This window comes from Castor canadensis, chromosome 15 (assembly GCF_047511655.1).
Source record: "Castor canadensis chromosome 15, mCasCan1.hap1v2, whole genome shotgun sequence".
NCBI classification, from domain to species: Eukaryota; Metazoa; Chordata; class Mammalia; order Rodentia; family Castoridae; genus Castor; species Castor canadensis.
In genome coordinates, this window is record NC_133400.1 from 31,889,437 (window position 1) to 31,910,918 (window position 21,482).

At 36.5% G+C, this 21,482-nt stretch overlaps 1 protein-coding gene across 2 annotated transcripts in view; it reads right to left on the reverse strand.

Moving 5' to 3' along the window:
* The window catches only part of Rbl2 (RB transcriptional corepressor like 2), a 53,770-nt gene that overhangs the window by 9,560 nt on the left and 22,728 nt on the right, over positions 1-21,482 (reverse strand). For both annotated transcript variants that reach the window (XM_074055990.1, XM_074055991.1), the window contains 12 exons: positions 19,891-20,000; positions 18,449-18,552; positions 14,354-14,491; positions 12,622-12,786; positions 10,754-10,865; positions 7,089-7,355; positions 6,593-6,873; positions 6,330-6,506; positions 2,865-2,936; positions 1,958-2,063; positions 937-1,142; positions 177-341 (listed from right to left, as the gene is read on the reverse strand). In XM_074055990.1, coding sequence (XP_073912091.1) covers positions 177-341; positions 937-1,142; positions 1,958-2,063; positions 2,865-2,936; positions 6,330-6,506; positions 6,593-6,873; positions 7,089-7,355; positions 10,754-10,865; positions 12,622-12,786; positions 14,354-14,491; positions 18,449-18,552; positions 19,891-20,000 — 1,903 coding nt within the window. The remainder of the gene's footprint in view (positions 1-176; positions 342-936; positions 1,143-1,957; positions 2,064-2,864; positions 2,937-6,329; positions 6,507-6,592; positions 6,874-7,088; positions 7,356-10,753; positions 10,866-12,621; positions 12,787-14,353; positions 14,492-18,448; positions 18,553-19,890; positions 20,001-21,482) is intronic.

The window sequence follows — 21,482 nt, forward strand, 5'->3', positions numbered from 1 at the left end:
TCTGAAGTTCTCAAAAACCAAACCAACTGATTCTGGGTTTTGCTCCACTGGGACTTGGTACTGGTCCCTGGCAGTTCATATCACTCCAGTGAGTACCTTAGCTAAGCACACACCCTATTTTTAGCATCCTAAAGCATTTTAGGTCTAAGAAAGGCCAAGATTCATATTAGTCTCACCTTTGATGGACTGTTGCTGAAGTAGTAAAAAATCTTTTCTCGAGGAGAAAGCATTGTTTCATTTTTATGGGGGGAAATGTAGACAGGATGATTTTGAGACAACTGTACTCGACGAGGGGAACCTGTTCTTACAAATGGATAGGGGGAGAGTGGAGGAGCATCCATCTGTTAAAACAAAATCAGCAATTCTAAGAAAAAATTTCTAACCATGTATGATTATTGAAAGTGATTATTTTCATTAAGAGGTATGATAAAGCAGTAGTTTTATGAATGTTAAACAGTGATATATTAGCAGTAACATTCAAACCTAAAGAAACTCATACTAGTAGCAAACATTTTAAGTGCTTAATTTATGCCAGTTAACTGTTTTAAGTATTTTTTAATACATTAAGTTATTTAATCCTCACAACAGCCCAATAAGCCAGAAATTACTTCTATTCCCATTTTATATATGAGGAAACAAACACAGAGAAAGTGAAATAATTTGCAAGGTCATCACTGTTAAATATCAAACAATTTGAACTAATGAAGCTGCTTCTCTTGTATGACTATACTTTGTAGGGAATCCAAGTACAGAATTATTCTTCATGCTTATTAACACAGCAGAAATTATGTTGGCTGGACTTCTTTGAAGGAAGAGACTTCCTTAGTTTTACTTAATGAAAGAATTATTTGTAAACCTAGTGGCCCAGGTCAAACATAAATGACTCCTCATCCTTTAGGACCAAAAGAAGCATGAAATGATCCCTGTCAAACTTACTACGTTTGCCTGTGAGTACTTCATGGCAAATGTTTTAATTTGTTTTACATAGATGTTGTTGTAGAACTGAATGAGGTCTCCTCTCTCCTCCTCTTCCATGTCACTGTTGGCACCTGTGAGCCGAGTAGGTGTAGGAGGAGCACTGCTGGGCTGTGGAACTGGCAAGGTGCTGCTTGACCTCATAACCGGGCTGGAGTCTCTACTGGCTGTAGATGGTAAATCAAAGGGTGTTAACCACAAAGACTGCTGGTAGAGACTTTTTTTTTTTTTTTTTTTAAGTACTAGGCTTTGAACTCAAGTCTTCAGACTTGCAAAGCAGGTACTTAAACCACTTGAGCCATGCCTCCGGTCCCTACAGATTATTTCTAAAAAGAAAATTTAGTAGGAAAAAGGGGGCAGCTACTGGCAATACTTATTGCAGTAAGTGGGTACTCTATTCTTTAGGTTTGTTTACTGGGACAAGGTCTTACTACATAGCCAAGGCTGGTCTGCAACTCTCAGTCCTCCTGCCTCACTATAATCTGGAGTGCTGGGATTGTAGGCATGCACCACCACACCAAATCTTGGGCATTCAGATAGGATATTAATAACTTGACTCACATGCCATAACAGTAACAAGGGATTACTGAGTAGTTAGCATTAATGAGTTATACCAAGTTTTCTAGAACCTGACCCCTGCACTAAGCAGTGCAAATCAAAATCTAGGAACAGTATTTCCATAGCATGGCTCATTTCCATGACATACCACCTCATTCTGGAACTCAGTTTAACAAATTCATGTCTGAAATCTTTCCTGTTTCCCTTGGAGAACAATGTTACGCACTAAGTACCTCAAAACTATCCAATGATGGACAACTTTGCCACTAAATTTAGAATTTAGATTTATTCCAGAAATCCTTTGCCAATAAAACTCCTTCTGTAGTAGTTACTTCATTTAGTAACCCTTAGCCTTCTACGTCTAAAAAATAAGAAAGGCTCCTACCTCATTTATTTTGTAAAAGTTCATAAAGATCTCACTTACCTATATCTTTGTTTAGTTCTGTTGGAGAATTCTGATGGCTTCTGCTATCACTGCTGCCAGAATTTCTTCTTTTTCTTTTCCCTTTTATCAAAACACTTCTATACACCTTTAAAGAGACAGAAGTATTTATTAAACATATCCCTGTTTAACAGGACCCTGACATATATTTCCCATGTAGGGATAGTTGTCCTTCTCAGGGGTTGTTAAAAACTGCACCCAAGTTGGATGTTGTTGTACACACCTACATTCCCAGCACATGGGGAGGCTATGGCAGAAGATGATTGAATTTGGCCTTGGCTACCTTCTAATTCAAGGTCAGCCTGGGCTACATAGCACAAAACACTCATTAAAAAAAAAGAAAAGAAAACTGCAACCAAGGTCCACAGCTAGTAATTAACAGGTCCTGGAGTTATATTAGAGCCAATCTAACATCAAATCCCAAGTACTTCCTGTAATAGTACCCAAAATCAAATAATGCTTAGTCATATACAAAGGTTTAGTATACTTGCCTTTCAAGGACAAATGAATGGTATTAAAGGGCTTTGAATGTTCATTTATATTCATGTAAATTTCCCTTACTATTTTGGTTAAATGAACAAGTACTGTGCTACCTAAAGCAGCCTGAAAGGTGACATAGAGACCAAATAATTTCTCAATTTACATCTATCTCATGATTCTGTGGATTAAGAAACATTTCACATTGTTTCCTTTGAAGGAAAAGAGGACTTCAAATAACCAACATGTGAAGTTTTGTGTCAGTGACTGAAGAAAAAAGTAGCAACTTCTCATAAAGTAGTCTTAGCTATTTACCCTGGAAAAACAGTCACAGAATCAAAAATACGGCTAATTTTTTTAATTCATCACAGACTTGAGCTTTATTTTCAGCCCTGAGAGAAAACATAATTACCTGGCTCCGGGCCTGTGGCTGAGTCCTATAACAACGCATGATATTCTGGAAGGACTTGTCTTCTTTTGTGACCTGGCAAAGAATAAGACTACTGAGAGAGATGACTTCTGGCATAATAGCATGTAGAGCTCAGTTGAACCCACTGTCCACTGAAAGTGGTAAAAATTACATTAAATACAGCAATTTAAAATCTCTGGAAATGGTTTTAAAGGGTATATAGCAAATGAACAAATATCTATTCATGAAAAACCTAAAATTTAGTAAGAAGAGTAAGAGTGTGGGACAAGAACCAAGACCCAAATTAGAAAAGTACAATAACTGAAATGAAAAATTTACTAAAGGAAAAAAAACAAAAGATTTGAACTGTCAAAGAAAATGGAATTATCAGACCAGATGTGGTATCTCATGTCTATAATCCCAGCTATGCAAGAGGTAGAGATAGGAGGATTGCCAGCCCAGGCAAAAAAATTTAGTGAGATCCTATCACAAAAATCAAGCTGGGTATTGTGGTACACATTTTAGGGGGAGGTAAAGGTAAAAGGATTGTGGTTCAAGGCTGGCCTCAGGCAAAAAGTGAGACCCTATCTGAAAAATAAACTAAAGCAAAAAGGGCTTGGGGGTATGCCACAAGTGGTAGAGTGCTTGCCTAGCAAGTACAAGACCCTGAGTTCAAACCTCAAAAGAAAGGAACCAGCAAACTTGAACAAAAAGAGTATGTGATCTGAAGAACAGAAAGAAAAACAACAGCCTCAAGAAATGCTGGGCACCATTAAGCACACCAACATACATGTAATGGGAACACCAGAAGAGATTAGAGAGACAAAGCAATGTGCAAAGAAACAGACAAAGCCAAGCACTGTAGTGCATGCCTGTGATCCCAGTGCTGAGGAGGCAAGGGCAGGATGGCCTACATATCAAGATCCTGACTTCAGAAACAACAAAAAAAATGTAGAATGAAACCTTCCTAATTTATTTTAAAACATCCAGAAGCTCAACACACTCCAAGCTGGATAGACACAGAGATCCATACCTAGATATATCAAAAGTGCTGATAGCTGGAGTAAGAAAATCTTAAAAGCATCAGGGAAAAAAATTTTTCATTTATAAGGAAACCCCAATAAAAACTGATTTTTCATCAGAAACTATGTAAGCCAAGTGGTATGACATTCAAAGTGGTCAAAAAAAAAAAAAAAAACCCAAAATTTTCAGGCTGGGGACATAGTTCAAGTGGTAGCGTGCCTACCTAGCAAGCTTAAGGCCCCGAGTTCAAAACCCAGTACAGGAAAAAGCCAAAACCAATCAAACAAAAGACCAGAATCCTGTATACAACAAAGCTGCCTTTCAAAGTGAAACAAAATATAACAACAGAATTTGCTGCTAATACAAATCTTTAGGAAGCAGTAAAGAAAAGTTCTTCAAGATAAAAAGTGCCCTTGGACAATAATTCAAATATACAGGAATACTGGCAAAGACATTATGTGATTATAAATGCATATTTCCTCTTAACTGATTAAAAAGTTAAATAGTATACATATATGATGTATTGTTGAAACTATATCAGAGAAATATAATACATTTGCCAAAAACACTACAAGGGAGGTGGATAGGAGCAAAGTTGTATTGGACAAAGGAAAAGAATCTGATGGCAATTCAGACCCACCGGCACCTGAAGCTGATTTTTGATAAATGAGATTATATATGGAACACCCTAGAGCAGTCACTAAAGAAATAAGTTAATCAAAATTGAAACTTAAGTGAAAAGACACACAGGAAAAATGTTTGCAAATCATGTATCTGACAAGATAATTGTATTCAGAATATATAAAAGAACTCTAACTACTCAAAAATAACACAAGTAAAAAATGAACAAAGAGCAAAGTGGTACACACATGTAATAGTCCTGGCACTTGGGAAGCTGAGGTAGCAAGATTGGTAGCTGAGGTAGCAAGATTGGTGGCTGAGGTAGGAAGAACATGAGTTAAAGGCCAGTATGGCCTAAAACTGTCCAAGAAAAAAAAATGGGCAAAAGATTTAAAAAGATATTTTCCCAAAAAAGACATATATATGGCCAGTAAGCAAAGGGAAAGATGCTTGCTGTCATTAGGCAAATGCAAAGAAAAAACCACAATGACAGCACTTCACACCTAACTAGAATGGTTAAAATGAAAAGTTCAGATTTTTAGAGGCCAACAGAGTGTGACACAGGATGTTCCACATCATTAGTCATTGAGCAAATACAAACCAAAATCATCATGAAATATCACTCGATACCCACCAGTAATCACAATTTTTTAAAATAAGTTGATAGAAAGTTGATAAGGATATAGAAAAATTAGAACTCAAGTGCATTACTGGAAGCAGTGTAAAATGATAGTTTCTCAAAATGCTAATTGTGGAATTAGTGTATGGCCCTGCAATTCCACTCCCAGGTATACACCTGAAAGAATCAGAACTAGGCATGCAAGTACCTGTATACACATATTCTCAACAGCACTGTACCTAGTGTGAAGGTTGGAAACAGCCCAAATGCCCCTGAGGGGATGAATGGATAAACAAATTCCAACATGTCCATACAGGGGACTATCATTCATCCATAAAAAGTAATGGGTCACAGACACATGCTGCAGCATGGCTATACCTGGAAAGCATTACCCTAAGTGAAACAAGCCAAACATGAAAGGTCACACTTAAATGAAATTCCAAGATAAGATCTCAGAGCCAGGACACAGATTGCTAGCTGTAGGGACCATGGGAAGGTACATGGGAATAAACTATTTAATGGGTAAGAGTTTTACTTTGCAAGAATGAGCATGTTTTGGAACTAGATACAGAAAGTGGTTGTAAAACATTATGAATGTATTAAATGCCACTGAAATGTTCACTTTAAAATGGTTAGCTTTATGTTATATGACTTTCACCTCAATACATACATACATATATACATACACGTATAGTACTGGGGCTTAAACTCAAGTCTTGCCCTTGCTAAGCAAATACACATGAGCCATGCCCCAGCAACTTTTTAAAAATAATAAAAAGTATTGTAGTGGAGAAATTAAGACCTACACATACTACGGTACCATACTTGGAAAATGGTCTGGTAGTTCCTCAAAAGGTTAAATTAATATACAGTTAGCATATGACCTGTCAACCCCTTCCTAGGTATATACCCTAGAAAAATGAAAGCATATGTTCACACAAAAACTTACACATAAATGTTAACAGCAGTGTTATTCATAATAGTCTAGAAACAACCCAAGTGTTCATCAGTTGATGGATAAAAATAATGCCATATACCTACACAGTAGAATATTCTAAGAATGTGAAGGTTGCATATCTCTTTGAATATACTAAGAACCACTAAGCTGTGCATTTCAAATGGATTATATCTCAGTAAAGCTGTTAAAAATGTTCTAAGTAATGTAGCATTTTTACCATTGCCTTTCAGTCTCAACTGGTACCCACCTTTGCCATCACATAAATGGCACACATTAACAACTGGTCCAGATGTCTGTCCATCATAAGTTCAGGGCATTGAATTATGGAGAATTCAAAGCAGGTCCAAATTTTTTTCCTCAGTTCATCTGAAATATCTAGTTTAGCACAAAGATCCCGAAGGCGGACACCTGCTAAGTGGTAAACCTAATAGATAAACAAGAATATTTCAAACTTTTTTTAAACACATATTTCCCAAGCTCATGCTTTGGTAAGGTAATGTGAAAAATTACCTTTCTAAAGAAAAGTGACAAAGAACTGGTCTTCCTGGGTCTAATACTGCTGCTGGTTAGAGGCTGGACATGTTTCTGCTGATGTCCACCTGGGGATATCTGTTGAATGGCCACTTGACCAGGGACTTGCAAAGTTGTTCCTGTCACCTGTTGAGAGCTCAGACTTCCAGCCAGGGCCTGAGCACTGAGGGGCTGGATAGAGCCAGCCACAGCTTGTGCTTGTCCCCCAACATTGACTTGGACTGGGAAGAAGGTTATCCCTCCATTTTCATTGGCAATACCTACAGTTTGTTACAGAGGATTAAAAAAGAAGAAGAAGAAAATGAGCTCTCCTGGCAGAGATTTCTGTTTCTCTTCACATAAGCCCCCTCTCTCCATTATTCCTTTATCCCGTATTGTCACTCCCGTATTCTCACATCCCGTATTTCTCACTCAAATCTGAGAAAACTTTCCAATAAATGCTAGAGAACTCAATGTCTAACAGTGTCTTCTTTACCTTGTACCGGAATGGTCACTGTTTGTCCATTGTTAGCTGTGACAGTGGCTGTTGCCATGGTGACCAGGGTCTGTCCAGGAACTGGTGTGACAGAAACAGCCTCCCCAGATACATTCTGCACAGGGACAGCATTGACTAGGGGCTGTTGGGAGATACGCCCAGGTGTCCCTCCATCAGAGGGACTATCATTCTCAAATAGCCGCCTTCTGGTAGTACTGACTGTTGGGGAGCTGTACCTGTCATATAACGTGGTTGGAGATGTCATGCCTAGGGTATAAAGAAATCAAGCAGATCATTTAGCCTAAGTAGACAGATCTGACTTCCATCCATGCTCTTATGTTCACAACCAACTACCGTACAGTGTTTGGAATACTTCAGAAATTCAAAGCAAACAAAACTCACAAGTCAGAATACACCTACACTCCACTAATGAAAATTCAAGTGAGCATTAATGAAAGCAAAATTTTATAAAGGAATTTTTCTCTATTTGTCTTACAGCACTCACTTCTTTGTTTACCTTCTCCCTAAATCAAGCTAGGCTTTGTCCTCTACTACTACATGAACTTGATGATGCATGGAAAATTCAAGGAATTATTCTGTTTTCTATATGATTTTTTCTCATACTCATTCTAACATGTATAGTGTGATTTCACTGTAAAGTCACTATTGATAAAGAAACATAATAGTAGTATATGATCTGGCAAGATTTTTCTCTCCAGTTCTTGTTTGTTTCTTTTGTTTTTTGGCAGTACTGCAGTTTGAACTTGGAGCCTTGTGCTTGCTGGGCAGGTACTCTATAATTTAGGCCATGCCCTAGTCTTTTTTTTTTTTCCCCTTCCTTTCTTTTCCCCTTTCTCTCTCCCTCCCTCCGTTTCTTCCCTCCTTCTCTCTCTCTCTCGCTTTTTTTTTTTAATTATGTTGGGGGCAGGGCCTCATGGTTTTGGCTAGGGCCAGCCTCAGACTCCAGTCTTCCTCCCTATGCCTGCTGTACAGCTGGGATTATAGCCATATACCACCATTCCTGGCTTATTTGTTGAGATGGGATTCTGCTAACTTTTTGTTCAGACTTGTCTCAAGCCATGATCTCCCCAATCTCCACCTCCTGAGTAGGTGGGATTAAAGCCATATGCTACTACACCCAGTTCCCCTGTTTTTAAGTGAATTTTCATCTTAATCTTTTTCCACATATAGAAAACTGACAATACTCAGTATTTTTCTTCAGCAAGGTGGCTTAGATTCAATTATGCTTCAATTTTTTAACAGCTTTATTGTGATCTGATTCACATACCATAATTTCACCCATCAATGGCTTAGGTATATTATATAATTTATTAAATTGTGGTAAACTATAGATATAACACAAAATTAGCAACTTTAATCATTTTTAAGTATACAACGCAGAAGCATTAAGTATCTACAACATTGTATAAACATTAACACTACTTCCCAAACTATAGCTTAGTTTATTTTTAATATCCATACTAATATCTGAATTTTTGAGACATGAACATCCCTTTCTCTATTCCATGTGTACTTGTAAAAACTGATCATTAGTAGTTTTTCTTAATTAAAGAATACAAATAGGGCCTACTTATATTACAGGCTTATACCTATAATCCTAACTACCTGGGAGGCTGGGATCAGGAGGATCATGGTTTGAGGCCAGCCCAAGCAAATAGTTCTCAAAACCCATCTCCAAAATAAACAGAGCAAAATGGACTGGAGGTGTGGCTCAAGTGGTAGAGCACCTGCTTTGCAAGTGTGAAGCCCTGAGTTCAAACCCCAGTCCCACAAAAAAAAAAATGTGTGTGAGAGTATATGTGTGTGTACGAAAATCATAAGTACTGACAAAAGTAAAGCCTAAAAGATCATGGCTCAAATATTGCCTGGTGATACAAGATTACATGGACTTACTCCATCTGCATTTGCTATAAAACTGCAGGATAAAAAAATACACTAGGAGAGGATCACTATCCTGTAAAAAGAACTCAGGAAAATGGAGAGGTAACAAGTACAAGAAAAATAAAGTTCAATGTTAAATCTTAGCTCATAGATTTGGAAAGGAAAAACACTATAGAAATAGAACTAAAAATGATCAGCTCTTGAATCTGCAGACAGGTCTGAGTGTATAATAAGCAGAAAAAAAGATATTATGACTCCTCTTTCAAACATGAGGAAGTTTTCATATGGATCATCCTTATTTTATTTTTTTGAGACAGGGTCTCACTATGTAGTCAAGCTGGCTTTAAACTCATTATCCTCTTGCCTCAGCCTCCTAACTGCTGGTATTACAGGGCTGCACCACCAGACCCTACATCATCCATATTTATTGAATGTGCACTTAAGAGTAATCTTGTTTATCAATTACAAAACTAATCAAGAAGTAAGAATTTATGGTCTCAAGGTATGGCTCAAGTGGTACAGTGCCTGTCTTGCAAGAGTGAAGCCCTAAGGTCAAGCCTGAATCTATTAAAAAAAAAAAACAAAACAACACAAAAAACCCAACTAATTAAAAGCTGGTGGCACCCAACAATTCAGAACTCTGGATTTACATAATCATTCTTTAAAAAAGTAGTTGTGGGGCTAGTGGACTGGCTCAAGTGGTAGAGCTTCTCTTTACTAAGCATTTAACTCTGAGTTCAAACACAGTACCACCACCAAAAAAAAAAAAAAAAAAGAGTAATTGTATCCCCCATATGTTATTTAAACCTTGTAACCAGTAGATCTTCTAAGGGGCTGCCTAAAATATAAAGCAGATGCATAGCAAACTTTTCCTTTTCTGTACTTGTTGGGCCAGCACTGTTGTCACAGTGACCCAGTTAGCACACCTCAAATAATTGACATGCTCAAGCCACTGAGCTTTTCTGTCTCTAATGGACAATGTAACTCTGTCCTAAAGAAGCATCTTTATTCCTTTTGATTTTAAAAAAGCAATACATAGTTGGATGTTTAACAAACATTAAATATTTTATCCTTTGTAAATATTCTATTCTTTTAAGAGGTATCTGTAAGCTGGATGTAGTGATGTACACCTATAATCCCAGCATTCCAGAGGTTAAAATGGGAAGATCTTAAGTTGAAGGCTAGCCTGGGCAACACAGCAAGACCCTTTCTCAAAAACTAAAAAAATTCTTATTCTATCATGTATTTCCCTGTTTCTTAAATATTCTTTAAAAGCATTTTTTTTTGGGGGGTGATATACTGGGGTTTTATCTTAGGGCCTTGCACTTGCTAGGCAGCTGCTCAATCACTTGAGCTGCACCATCAGCCCTTTTTGCTTTAGTTAATATTCAAATACAGTCTCCTTTTTATGCCTGGGGTCAGCCTGGACTTCAATCCTATTTACCTTCCTGAGTAGCTGGGATGACAGGTGCATGCCACCATGACTAGCTTTTCATGGTTCAGATGGAATCTCACTAACTGTTTGCTTGGACTGGCCTCAAACCACTATCTTTCTGATCTCCCCACCACCACTACCACCATTAGCTAGGATTACAGGATGTGCTACCATGGCCAGCATTATTTTTAAGTGATCCATGTATCCCTAATGTGCATAGAATATTTTCTTCTCCATATGCCCTATTAACTTCATTTACAGGTTTAGATGAAATTTGAATCTCTAGATACAGGGCTCTAAAATATTCCTTCTAGTATTTTGAACTTACTTCTTCCAAGTCCTCCAGTATCAGCACGAACTTCACTCACCCTTCTGGGAGTCAAGGGGGAGCCAGCAATACAAATTTCATCTGCTCTTTCCAGGTTCTGAGGTGGCATGACCTAAAAAAGAATTAACATTTTACACAAAATGGTCAAAAAAGCATTTTCATTAGAAACAGTAATAATCTAAGGCAAAAGAAAGCTATCTTTTTTTTTTCTTTTATTATTCATATGTACATACAAGGCTTGGTTCATTTCTGCCCCCTGCCCCCACCCCTCCCTTACCACCCACTCCGCCCCCTCCCTCTCCCCCACCCCCTCAATACCCAGCAGAAACTATTTTGCCCTTATCTCTAATTTTGTTGTAGAGAGAGTATAAGCAATAACAGGAAGGGACAAGGGTTTTTGCTGGTTGAGATAAGGATAGCTATACAGGGCATTGACTCACATTGATTTCCTGTGCGTGGGTGTTACCTTCTAGGTTAATTCTTTTTGATCTAACCTTTTCTCTAGTACCTGTTCCCCTTTTCCTATTGGCCTCAGTTGCTTTTAAGGTATCTGCTTTAGTTTCTCTGCGTTAAGGGCAACAAATGCTAGCTAGTTTTTAGGTGTCTTACCTATCCTCACCTCTTCCTGTGTGCTCTCGCTTTTATCATGTGCTCACAGTCCAATCCCCTTGTTGTGTTTGCCCTTGATCTAATGTCCACATATGAGGGAGAACATATGATTTTTGGTCTTTTGGGCCAGGCTAACCTCACTCAGAATGATGTTCTCCAATTCCATCCATTTACCAGCGAATGATAACATTTCGTTCTTCTTCATGGCTGCATAAAATTCCATTGTGTATAGATACCACATTTTCTTAATCCATTCGTCAGTGGTGGGGCATCTTGGCTGTTTCCATAACTTGGCTATTGTGAATAGTGCCGCAATAAACATGGGTGTGCAGGTGCCTCTGGAGTAACCTGTGTCACAGTCTTTTGGGTATATCCCCAAGAGTGGTATTGCTGGATCAAATGGTAGATCGATGTCTAGCTTTTTAAGTAGCCTCCAAATTTTTTTCCAGAGTGGTTGTACTAGTCTACATTCCCACCAACAGTGTAAGAGGGTTCCTTTTTCCCCGCATCCTCGCCAACACCTGTTGGTGGTGGTGTTGCTGATGATGGCTATTCTAACAGGGGTGAGGTGGAATCTTAGCATGGTTTTAATTTGCATTTCCTTTATTGCTAGAGATGGTGAGCATTTTTTCATGTGTTTTCTGGCCATTTGAATTTCTTCTTTTGAGAAAGTTCTGTTTAGTTCACTTGCCCATTTCTTTATTGGTTCATTAGTTTTGGGAGAATTTAGTTTTTTAAGTTCCCTATATATTCTGGTTATCAGTCCTTTGTCTGATGTAGAGTTGGCAAATATTTTCTCCCACTCTGTGGGTGTTCTCTTCAGTTTAGAGACCATAAAAGAAAACTATCTTAGCTCATAAGTTACTCCACCTTAAAATCAGCTGCTTGTTCATTTTATACTAAAGTTAAAAACATTCTTGCTATCTTTAAAAATTCCAAACCATAAAATTAGACACTAAATATGAATCAGCCTTCATTACTGCTTTGAAGAAGTAGAATAGCAACCACTATAGGGAAGTGGAATTTGATCAGGAAATCAAGAAAGAACACTGAAATTTTACTCTGAAGCCATATGGGAAATCACAAATTAGTCCTGACTCTTGTTTCCTCTTTGATATGGGATAAAATATGAACCACCACTGCCAACCTCCCAGCCCTAAAGAGAAGATACTAAGTTGCTGTTTTGTAGAAGGGGATTATAATAGAACAGGTATCAATGTGCTTTTCTTATAGAAAAGTGTTAAGATATTTTCACAAACCTCTTCACATGTAGGAACTCTATTTTCATTGTCTCTAATTCTCTCCCAGAGTGGGGACTCTGGTTTCCATGCCAAATGATCTAAGATCTGTTCTTCTATTTGATTAAGGTGTTTTACCACTTCTCTACACAGGCCGTCTTCTGCTCTAATGAACACTTCTATCACCTGAAATTAAAAAAAAAAGCCCTGGTTCATTTAACAATAAGAATTACTATGATTTTCCGTTCCCATGGTATCAAGAAAAAAAATTACTATGATTTTTCACACAATATTATTTATTGAGTGTAAAAGCAACATGGGCACATATATTTAAATATTTTTAAATATTTAGACAACTTATCAAAATTACAAATGGAAAGCATAGCACTATTTTGAAATAGCTGCTCTTCCTTTACTATCTTTGAAAATAAACTTTTAATTTACATATATAAATTACAAAAAATACTCTGTATAGTGATGTTCAGAATTTATAAATGAAAAAATATGCCTTGCATATTAAGTTTGAAGACATTACTCTTAAAGTTTAATATTAAAAGGCTAGGTGTGTAGTTCAGTGGTAGAGTATATGCTTAGTATGTACACTCTAGCATACACACACACACAAAGACATTGAAATTAATTTTGAGCACATGCTAAGTAAGTATCAAGAAGGAAACAGCTACAAAACCAGTGCTATAACTCTATGTCTTTCTATAATCAGTGAAAAAGGCACTTGGAAGGCTGAGGAAGCAGGATCACAAGTTTGAGACCAGGCTGGACTATATAGCAAGACCTTTCTCAAAAACTAAAGGATAAGCCTGGCTCAGTGGCTTACACCTGTAATTCCAGCTATGTAGAGGCTGTAGGTAGGAGGATCTAAGTACAAAGCTGGTCCAGGGGCAAAATCCTGAGACTTTATTGATAAAATAATCTAAAGCACCTGGTTACAATGGCTCAAGTCTGTAGACCTAGCTACTTGGAAGGCAGAGATCAGGAGAGTTATAGTTTGAAGCCAGCCTGGGTGGGGGTTGTTCATGAACTCCATCTCAACCAATGGCTGGGCCTGGTGGTATGAGTCTGACATTCCAGCTCATGAGAAAGCATAAATAGGAGGTTTGTGGTTCCGGCCAGCCCAGGCATAAAGCAAGACCCTATCTCAAAAATAACAAATCCTAAAAGGGCTGGTGGAATGGCTTGAGTGGTAGAGCAAGTGCAAGGCCTGAGTTCAAACCTCATTACCACAAAGATAAATAAGTAAATAGACAACTTATTTTTTCCTGTTAGACAATGGTATTACTTAACTTTCATGAAATAAAAAAGGCTGCTGTAGAAGGTTAGCTTGTGATATGTGTGCTACTTTTTAAAACCTTCTTAGCTCCTAAAATCACGTATTCTAAAATCTAAAAATGGGAGTCTTTACTCTCATTTCCTGTGTTGAAGCAGGAAATATTTCTCCTTTTTCATTTCTCCCTACTTTATCTGATTACACTAAAATCCTTGCTAAAGCTTCAAAGGAAATAAAATCCTTTATCAGATAAAGGGAGGAATCAAACGAAGCTTTTATCCAAAAGAAATCTCAATACTACTGCATATTAAAATAATTTATGTAGGTCTTAAAACTATCCTGTTTCCTCTAGAGATTAAATACGTAATTTTAAGTAGAATAAATGTATTTAGATATTAATATGAATGAGATAACCAACAACAAGAAGTTAGTTTCATCTACAATCAGCATAATATTTTGTAAAAATACCTTATAAAAATGATACAGTGGTACATCAAACATTTCAGCAATAAGTGGAAAACTCCCAGGAGGTTTATAAGAAAAAGTGACAACTTCAAGACAGCAAGCCAAGAGTGATCTATGGAATGCATCTTGTTCCAAAATACCCTATAAAACAAAGTTAATGACATTTAGAAACATTAGCCTACTCTAAAAACCAGCATAACCATCATAAAACTGGCATAACCAGCTAGTTAAATAAAAATGTCAAAGAAGTCAGTTTCTGAATTACTGGAGTATGTGCTTACTATCTTACAAAACCTTCCTTAACTTTATAAATAAGTTCATCTTTTATTAAAAATATAAATTAAAGTGTAAGAACTTTCACAATCTTATGTTATGAAATGTATTTAATAAAAGATTACATCCCTAATCAAAATACACACACACATACAGGTGCTTAAACAATGGTGTGGAAAAGTGTTACAAAACAGTTTTTTTCAGTAATAGGTCACCGCCATAAAAAGGCAAGGCAGGCAAGCAGGTGACTGGCTAGATGACCATGTGCCAAAAGTCAACATGTTTATTGTGGGATGCCATACTTGCAGATAATTTTTATTTTCTTTTTCTTCTTACTTATAAATTTTACAAAATTGTATATAAACATTTATTGTTTATTTTTTAATTGAAAAGTTTCTCAGGCAACAAAGAAAATATTCATAAATTAGACTGAATCAAAGCTAAAAACTTGTACATAAAAATAGATTACCATCAGAATGAAAAGAAGACCCACAGAATGGGAGAAAACATTTTGCAAATCATATATCTGGTAAAGGACTAATACTGAGAATCTCCTACAACTTGACAACAAAGCAGCAAACAAACCAATTGAAAAACGCGTAAAGGACCCGAAGAGACATTTCTCCAATGATGATAACAAAGGGCCAACAAGCACAGGAAAAGGTACTCACAACACTTACTACTCATCAGGGAAATGCAAACTGACAGCACCTTGAGAGACTACTTCATACCCACTGAGATGGGTATTATTTTAAAAGTAGAAAATAACAAATGTTTTTGAGGATGTGAGCAAACTGAAACTCTTATGTATTGCTGGTGGAAATGTAAAATGGTACAGCTACTGTAGAAAACAGTATGACAGTTCCTCAGAAAGTTAAATATAAAATTACCATATGGGTCTGGGGATGTAGCTCAGTAGTAGAGTGCTTGCCTAGCCCATGTGTAAGACTCTGGTTCATCCCAAGCACAGGCATGACAAAACAAACAAACCCAAACACATTACCATTTGATCCAGCAACTCTATTTCTAGATATAAAGAACCCAAAAGAACTGAAAGCAGAGACTGAAACAGATAATCATACACCAATATTCACAAGAGCCAAAAGGTAGAGGTAACTCAAATATCCACCAGCAGATGAGTGGATAAAGTGTCTAAACATAAGGAAAGACACTGTGACACATACTAGAACATGGAGCAACCCTGAAAAACAGTGAAATAAGCTGACATAAAAGGACAAATATTGTATGGTTTCACAATTATGACATACTAAGAATAGGCAAATTCATAAAAAGATAGAAGACAGACCAATTAGACATAGAAGGCACCAAGGGCCACAGCAGGGGTGAATGGGGAGTTAGTGTTTAATAGGTATAGACTCAGTTTGGAAAGATGAAAGCAAAAATTCTGGAGATGAAAGGTGGTAATGTTCACACGACACTATTAATGTACTCAATGCCACTAAATTATAAATTTAATGATGATTAAAATGCTGTTTTGTTAAATATATTTTACAGTAGTGACAAATGAATTTTTAAATATGTTACTCAGAATAATATATGGTTATTAATAACAACTTAATATTAGCCCCTAAACTGTAGCTATGCTTTATATACTCTTCAGTATGTGTTTCACATACAAAAAGTAAGTCATAACACAGCCCTCTAAATTCATTCAGCCATATATATATGTGTGTGTGTATATATATATATATATATATGTGTGTGTATGTGTGTGTGTATATACATATATATATAATGTAATCCAGATGGTGGTACTCATGTGCCTATAATCCCAGCATATGGGAGGCTAAGGCAGGAGAATTTTGAGCTTAAGACCAGCCTGAGTTATATACCAAGACCCTGTCTCAATTTTTTTAAAAAACTGGGGGGTGGGCTGGGATGTAGCTCGGTGGTACAGCGCTTGCCTAGCATGCGTGAGGCCCTGGGTTCGATCCCAGCACCAAAAAAGAAAAGACAAAAAAAAAAAATAAAAAAAATAAAAAACTGGGGGTGTAGCTCTAGTGATAGAACATATGCCTACTGAGCATGGGGCCCTGGGTTCAATCTGCAGTACTACATTTAAAGAAAAAAAGAATGAAATAGCTATAAGAAATTGGAATGGTTATCATTTTTATAATTTTTTTTAAAATGTCACTTTAAAAATTATTGAACAAACATTGATGAGAATGAATCCCGATCTTTTTTTCATATTGAGAAGTATTTTATGGTTTTTATAAACTAATAGTTTTGGACAAAAATATTAGCTTTTGGACCAGGCACAATGGCTCATGTCTGTAATCCCAGCTACTTGGGAGACAGAGATTGGGAGGATCAGGATTTAAGGCCAGCCCAGGTAAAAAAGTGTTAGCTAGACCCCATCTCAATAAATAAACTAGGTGTGGTGGCACACACCTGTAACCCCAGCTACACAGGAAGCTATAGGTAAAAAGATAACAGTCTAAGGCCTGCCCTGGGCAAAAACGTTAGACTCTATATGAAAAGTAACTAAAGCAAAAAAGGGCTGGGTCATAGCTCAAGCAGTTGAAAGACTGTCTAGCAAATACAAGGCCCTAAGATCAAACCCCACTAGCACAAAAAAAAAAAAAAATTAACTTCTGTTTTCTTTACCCTTTTTTTAAAATTTGATTTTCTCTTTTAAGTTAATATGTAATAAATGTACATATATGGGGTACAGTGTGATAGTGGCATACATTTATCAATTTTCATGAGTTTTTTTTCTAGCCTAAACTCACAGGTTGATCTCTTCTAGCTTTCCCTACTTTCATCTTTGTGGATTACCCGTTTTATAAACTTATTTTTTAATGGACACAAAATTGTTCACAATTATAAGAAATTAATTTCAAAAGGTATTTTTTGTTAAAAATAATGATCATTTACTGCAAAGTATATGTACATAAAATTGGTTTTGGCAGTACTGAGGTTTGAACTTGGGGCATCACACTTAATAGGCAGGCACTCTTCTGACTGAGCCATGCCTCCAGCCTTATTTATATTTCTTGACTAGTAAAATCTAGGAAAAAATAATCATCTTAACCAAAGAAGAATGATTGAATATATATGTTAGAGTTCCATCCAGGCTAGGCACAGTGACTTTTGTCTGTAATCCCTACTCTTACGAGTGAGAGATCAGAAAGATGGCAGTTGAGGCTGGCCCAGGCAAGAAAGTCAATTCCAGCTGTGTGGGAGGCACAGGTAGGAGGATTATGGTGCAAGGCCAGCCTGGGGAAAAAGAAGTGACACTACCTGAAAAATAACCTAAAGGCAAAAAAAAAAAAAGAAAAAAAATCCAGTTTATACTCAATTTACTCTTGCTATTATAAGTCTTAAATAAAAATTGTGGGGCTGGGATGTAGCTCGGTGGTATAGCGCTTGCCTAGCATGCCTGAGGCCCTGGGTTCGATCCCAGCACCAGAAAAGAAAAGACAAAAAAAAAAAAACCTCTCCCCAAAAAAAATTGTGTTAACTCAATAAAGTCTGAAAGTCTGAATGTTGTAATTCTTAACCGTAGTCTTCCTACCCTAAAAGGTATACATTATGGTTGGTAGAGTGGCTCAAGTGGTAGAGCACCTGCCTAAGAGGTCTACATTATAATATATGGCTTGCTATTAGGAGAAACACTAATTTCTTCTATATTGCTAGGTGCTAATCTTATTTTCCAAAACCTAAAGGTTTTGTTGTGGGTGGGAAAAAATGAAACTATGTTTTACTATGCTGATCAATACATTAATTCTTGTCATAATGTACCCCAGTACAACAATAATATAATTAAAAAAGTAAAAAAAATACATTAGTAGTTGTACTCACAGATAAATCCATGTCTCCCAGTCTTTTTTGTTCTTGCTCAATAACAGATTCTAATACTTTATAATAAAGCATTTCTGCAAAACGAAAATGTTTGCTGGCAATTTCTGTAGAAATAATTTAAAAACGTAAGAACTAAATACAAAGAAAATAAATATTGTGGAAAATGAAGACCCACCTCTCCCTCTCTATCTGCAAAGTAAAATTTAAAATCCAAACCCATACTCTCTACAGTTGTCATTTCAATTATCCCTAAGATTCCTTAATATTCTTCATGGCAACAGTTACATTTTGCTAAAGTTGTGAAATAAAATTTGCATATAAAGAACTTACCCTTCTATTAAGTTTCACATCATTTTTTTGGTGTGTGCTTGAATATAATAGTTCTATGCTGTTAAAGTTTGGGTGTTGAATGTCCTCCACAGGCCTGCATATTAAAGCCTTGGTCCCGAGGGTGGCACTATTTGTGTGGTTGAACCCTTAGGAGGTAGGGCCTTGTGGGAGATCCTTAGGTCTTGGAGGCATGCTCTTGAGGGGGTCTGTGAGACCCGTCTTGTTCTTTGCTTTCTGTCTCATGACAGTGAGTTTGTCCCACCACTCTCCCTACCATTGCCATGTACCACACCAACCAGAGGCCCAAAAAAACAGAGCCACATAATCATGAACTGGAACCTTCAAAATCTTTTCATTTATAAGTTGACAATCTCAGAAAATAGAAATAGGAGACTGATTAATATATACAATAAACAGTATATAATTGGGCTTACTATCCCACATAATTGGTTCTAATTCATGACATTCCCAGGCCAGGTTTGGGCATGAACCAGCTATAAAGCAGCCCTAAAGTGGAAATCCAAAATCTAAAATGCTCCAAAATCTGAAGCCTTTTGAGTACCAGCGTGACATTACAAGTTGAAAATTCTACATCTAAGCCCATGAGCTGGGTCACAGACAAAAATGCAGATACACTAAAAATACTATATAAGATTATTAGGCTGTATGTGTTTGTGAAATGCAAATGAATTTTGTGTTTAGACCTGAGACCCATTTCCAAGATATTTCATTTTGTATATGCAATCTTCCAAAACCCAAAGAAGATCTTAAATCTGAAACATTTCTGGTCACAAGCATTTCAGATAAGGGATACTCAAACTGCACATCTTCTGTCCTTGTTCTTACTATATTCAAGTATCACAATATTTATATTTAATTTTCAGTTTACAAATGAAAACTGAAGAATTTACAAATAAAGAAGGATCAAAGTCCTATATCAGTCTAAAATTGCTCTTTCTGAGAAGGGCCCAGAAATCACTTGTGTGACAGAAAACTAGCCTTCAATCTAAAGTCATAATTCTTTCCTCATGTTTCTGACTTAGTTGTTAAGAAAGGAATCCACATAGTTAAATGTGAAATCTGAGGGCAGTATAAACAACATTAAACCTTACCTTTCATACAATTATTGGAATCCTCATCTGGCTGAGAATGCTGAGAATAGACTTCATACATTTCTTTCAATCTGTTAGCAATAGCCTGGGTTGGGTCTCTAGAACATGTCCTAAAGAGTAGTAAGAAATGATCAAATATAAATGCCTTGCCAAGTCACAAAAGAATGTTTAAAACTTTAATGTCATTAACATTTAAACATAAAAATTTTGAACAGACACTATATACTCCCAAAATTAATACAGGAGATCCCATACTTCCTTTTCAAAGGTAGTGTGTTACTATTTTGAGTGGAAAAATAGTATTTCTTGTGTGAGGCTATACTTTTACTGCAGTTAAGTTTAACAACCTTGGCTCTGGACCCATTTGAATGCTGTGACTACCCACGCCCACCTCACACATCCCCAATCACCAACCACTGATGACAACCAAAACTTCCCTCAATGGAATCCCTACAGGATAGAAGAACTCCCAATCCAGAACTCCTAAAAGAGAATTTAAGAGGTATAAAACCTACACTGTAGACTCATATAAAACATCACTGGGATTTTCTTTTCACCCATAAGGTTTGTTTCATTGATTTCTTCCTTGAAAGCAATATTTGTACAAATTATTACCCAGGAGCTTTTGGTAACAACTTCTTTATTTTTATCATAAATGTATATTCATTGTAAAAATGTAGCAGGTTTACAAAAGTATAAAGAAAATGAATGTTTTAATCCTGCTAGAGGTAACTACTGAATAACATATACTCAGAATATTATTTATGAACACCCATATGAATCTTTTTACAAAAACAAAACTTGTTTTTTATAGAATCTGCTGGTAATATTGAACCCCATGAGTGGTAAATATCACAATGTATCCCTCTGTACTATTATATGCTAACAATAATTTTTTTAAAAAAACAAGCTTCTATGATTGATTACAGTTTGTAAAGAGATGTGAAAGGTACAGAGCTTAAGATAAGTTTTCAAAATATATGTATAAAATGCTTCTACAAGATACTAGGGATGCTGAGGCAAAGGATCACAAATTTGAGTTTGAGGACAGGCTGGGGACATAGTAAGTTTGAGGCCAGTGAGGGCAACACAGTGAGACTGTATCTGAAAAAAAAAAAGAAGAAAAGCCTTCATGGCAACATCTAGACTAGTTTTTAACCAAACTGGTTACTGCAGCCTTGCCAAGATGACATATAAAATAAACCATCACATTATATAATGTATAATATACAAAGTCACAGAAATGTAAGTATTAGATCATATTTTTTCAGATGAAAGAAAAATGAAAGAGAAGTACTCAGGTAATATACATTTGTTCACAGGAGTACATACTTACCCAAAGTCTCAGAATCTTTTGTAAATTGTTCACTACCTTCTAATAAAATTAACTGAAAAAATAAACTGGGGTTTCACAGTGTCTATGTCATCAAACCATAAAGTTTTGGGAATAGGAGAAACTTTGGAGTCAGTTTTTTCAAATTCACTTGAAAAGGGAAAAAAGAATTATACTCAGTTTATTGTGCTTTTCACAAAAACTCACTACTATTCTTACCACTCTCAGATGGAACAAAGGAACTACAGTATTTCCTTTA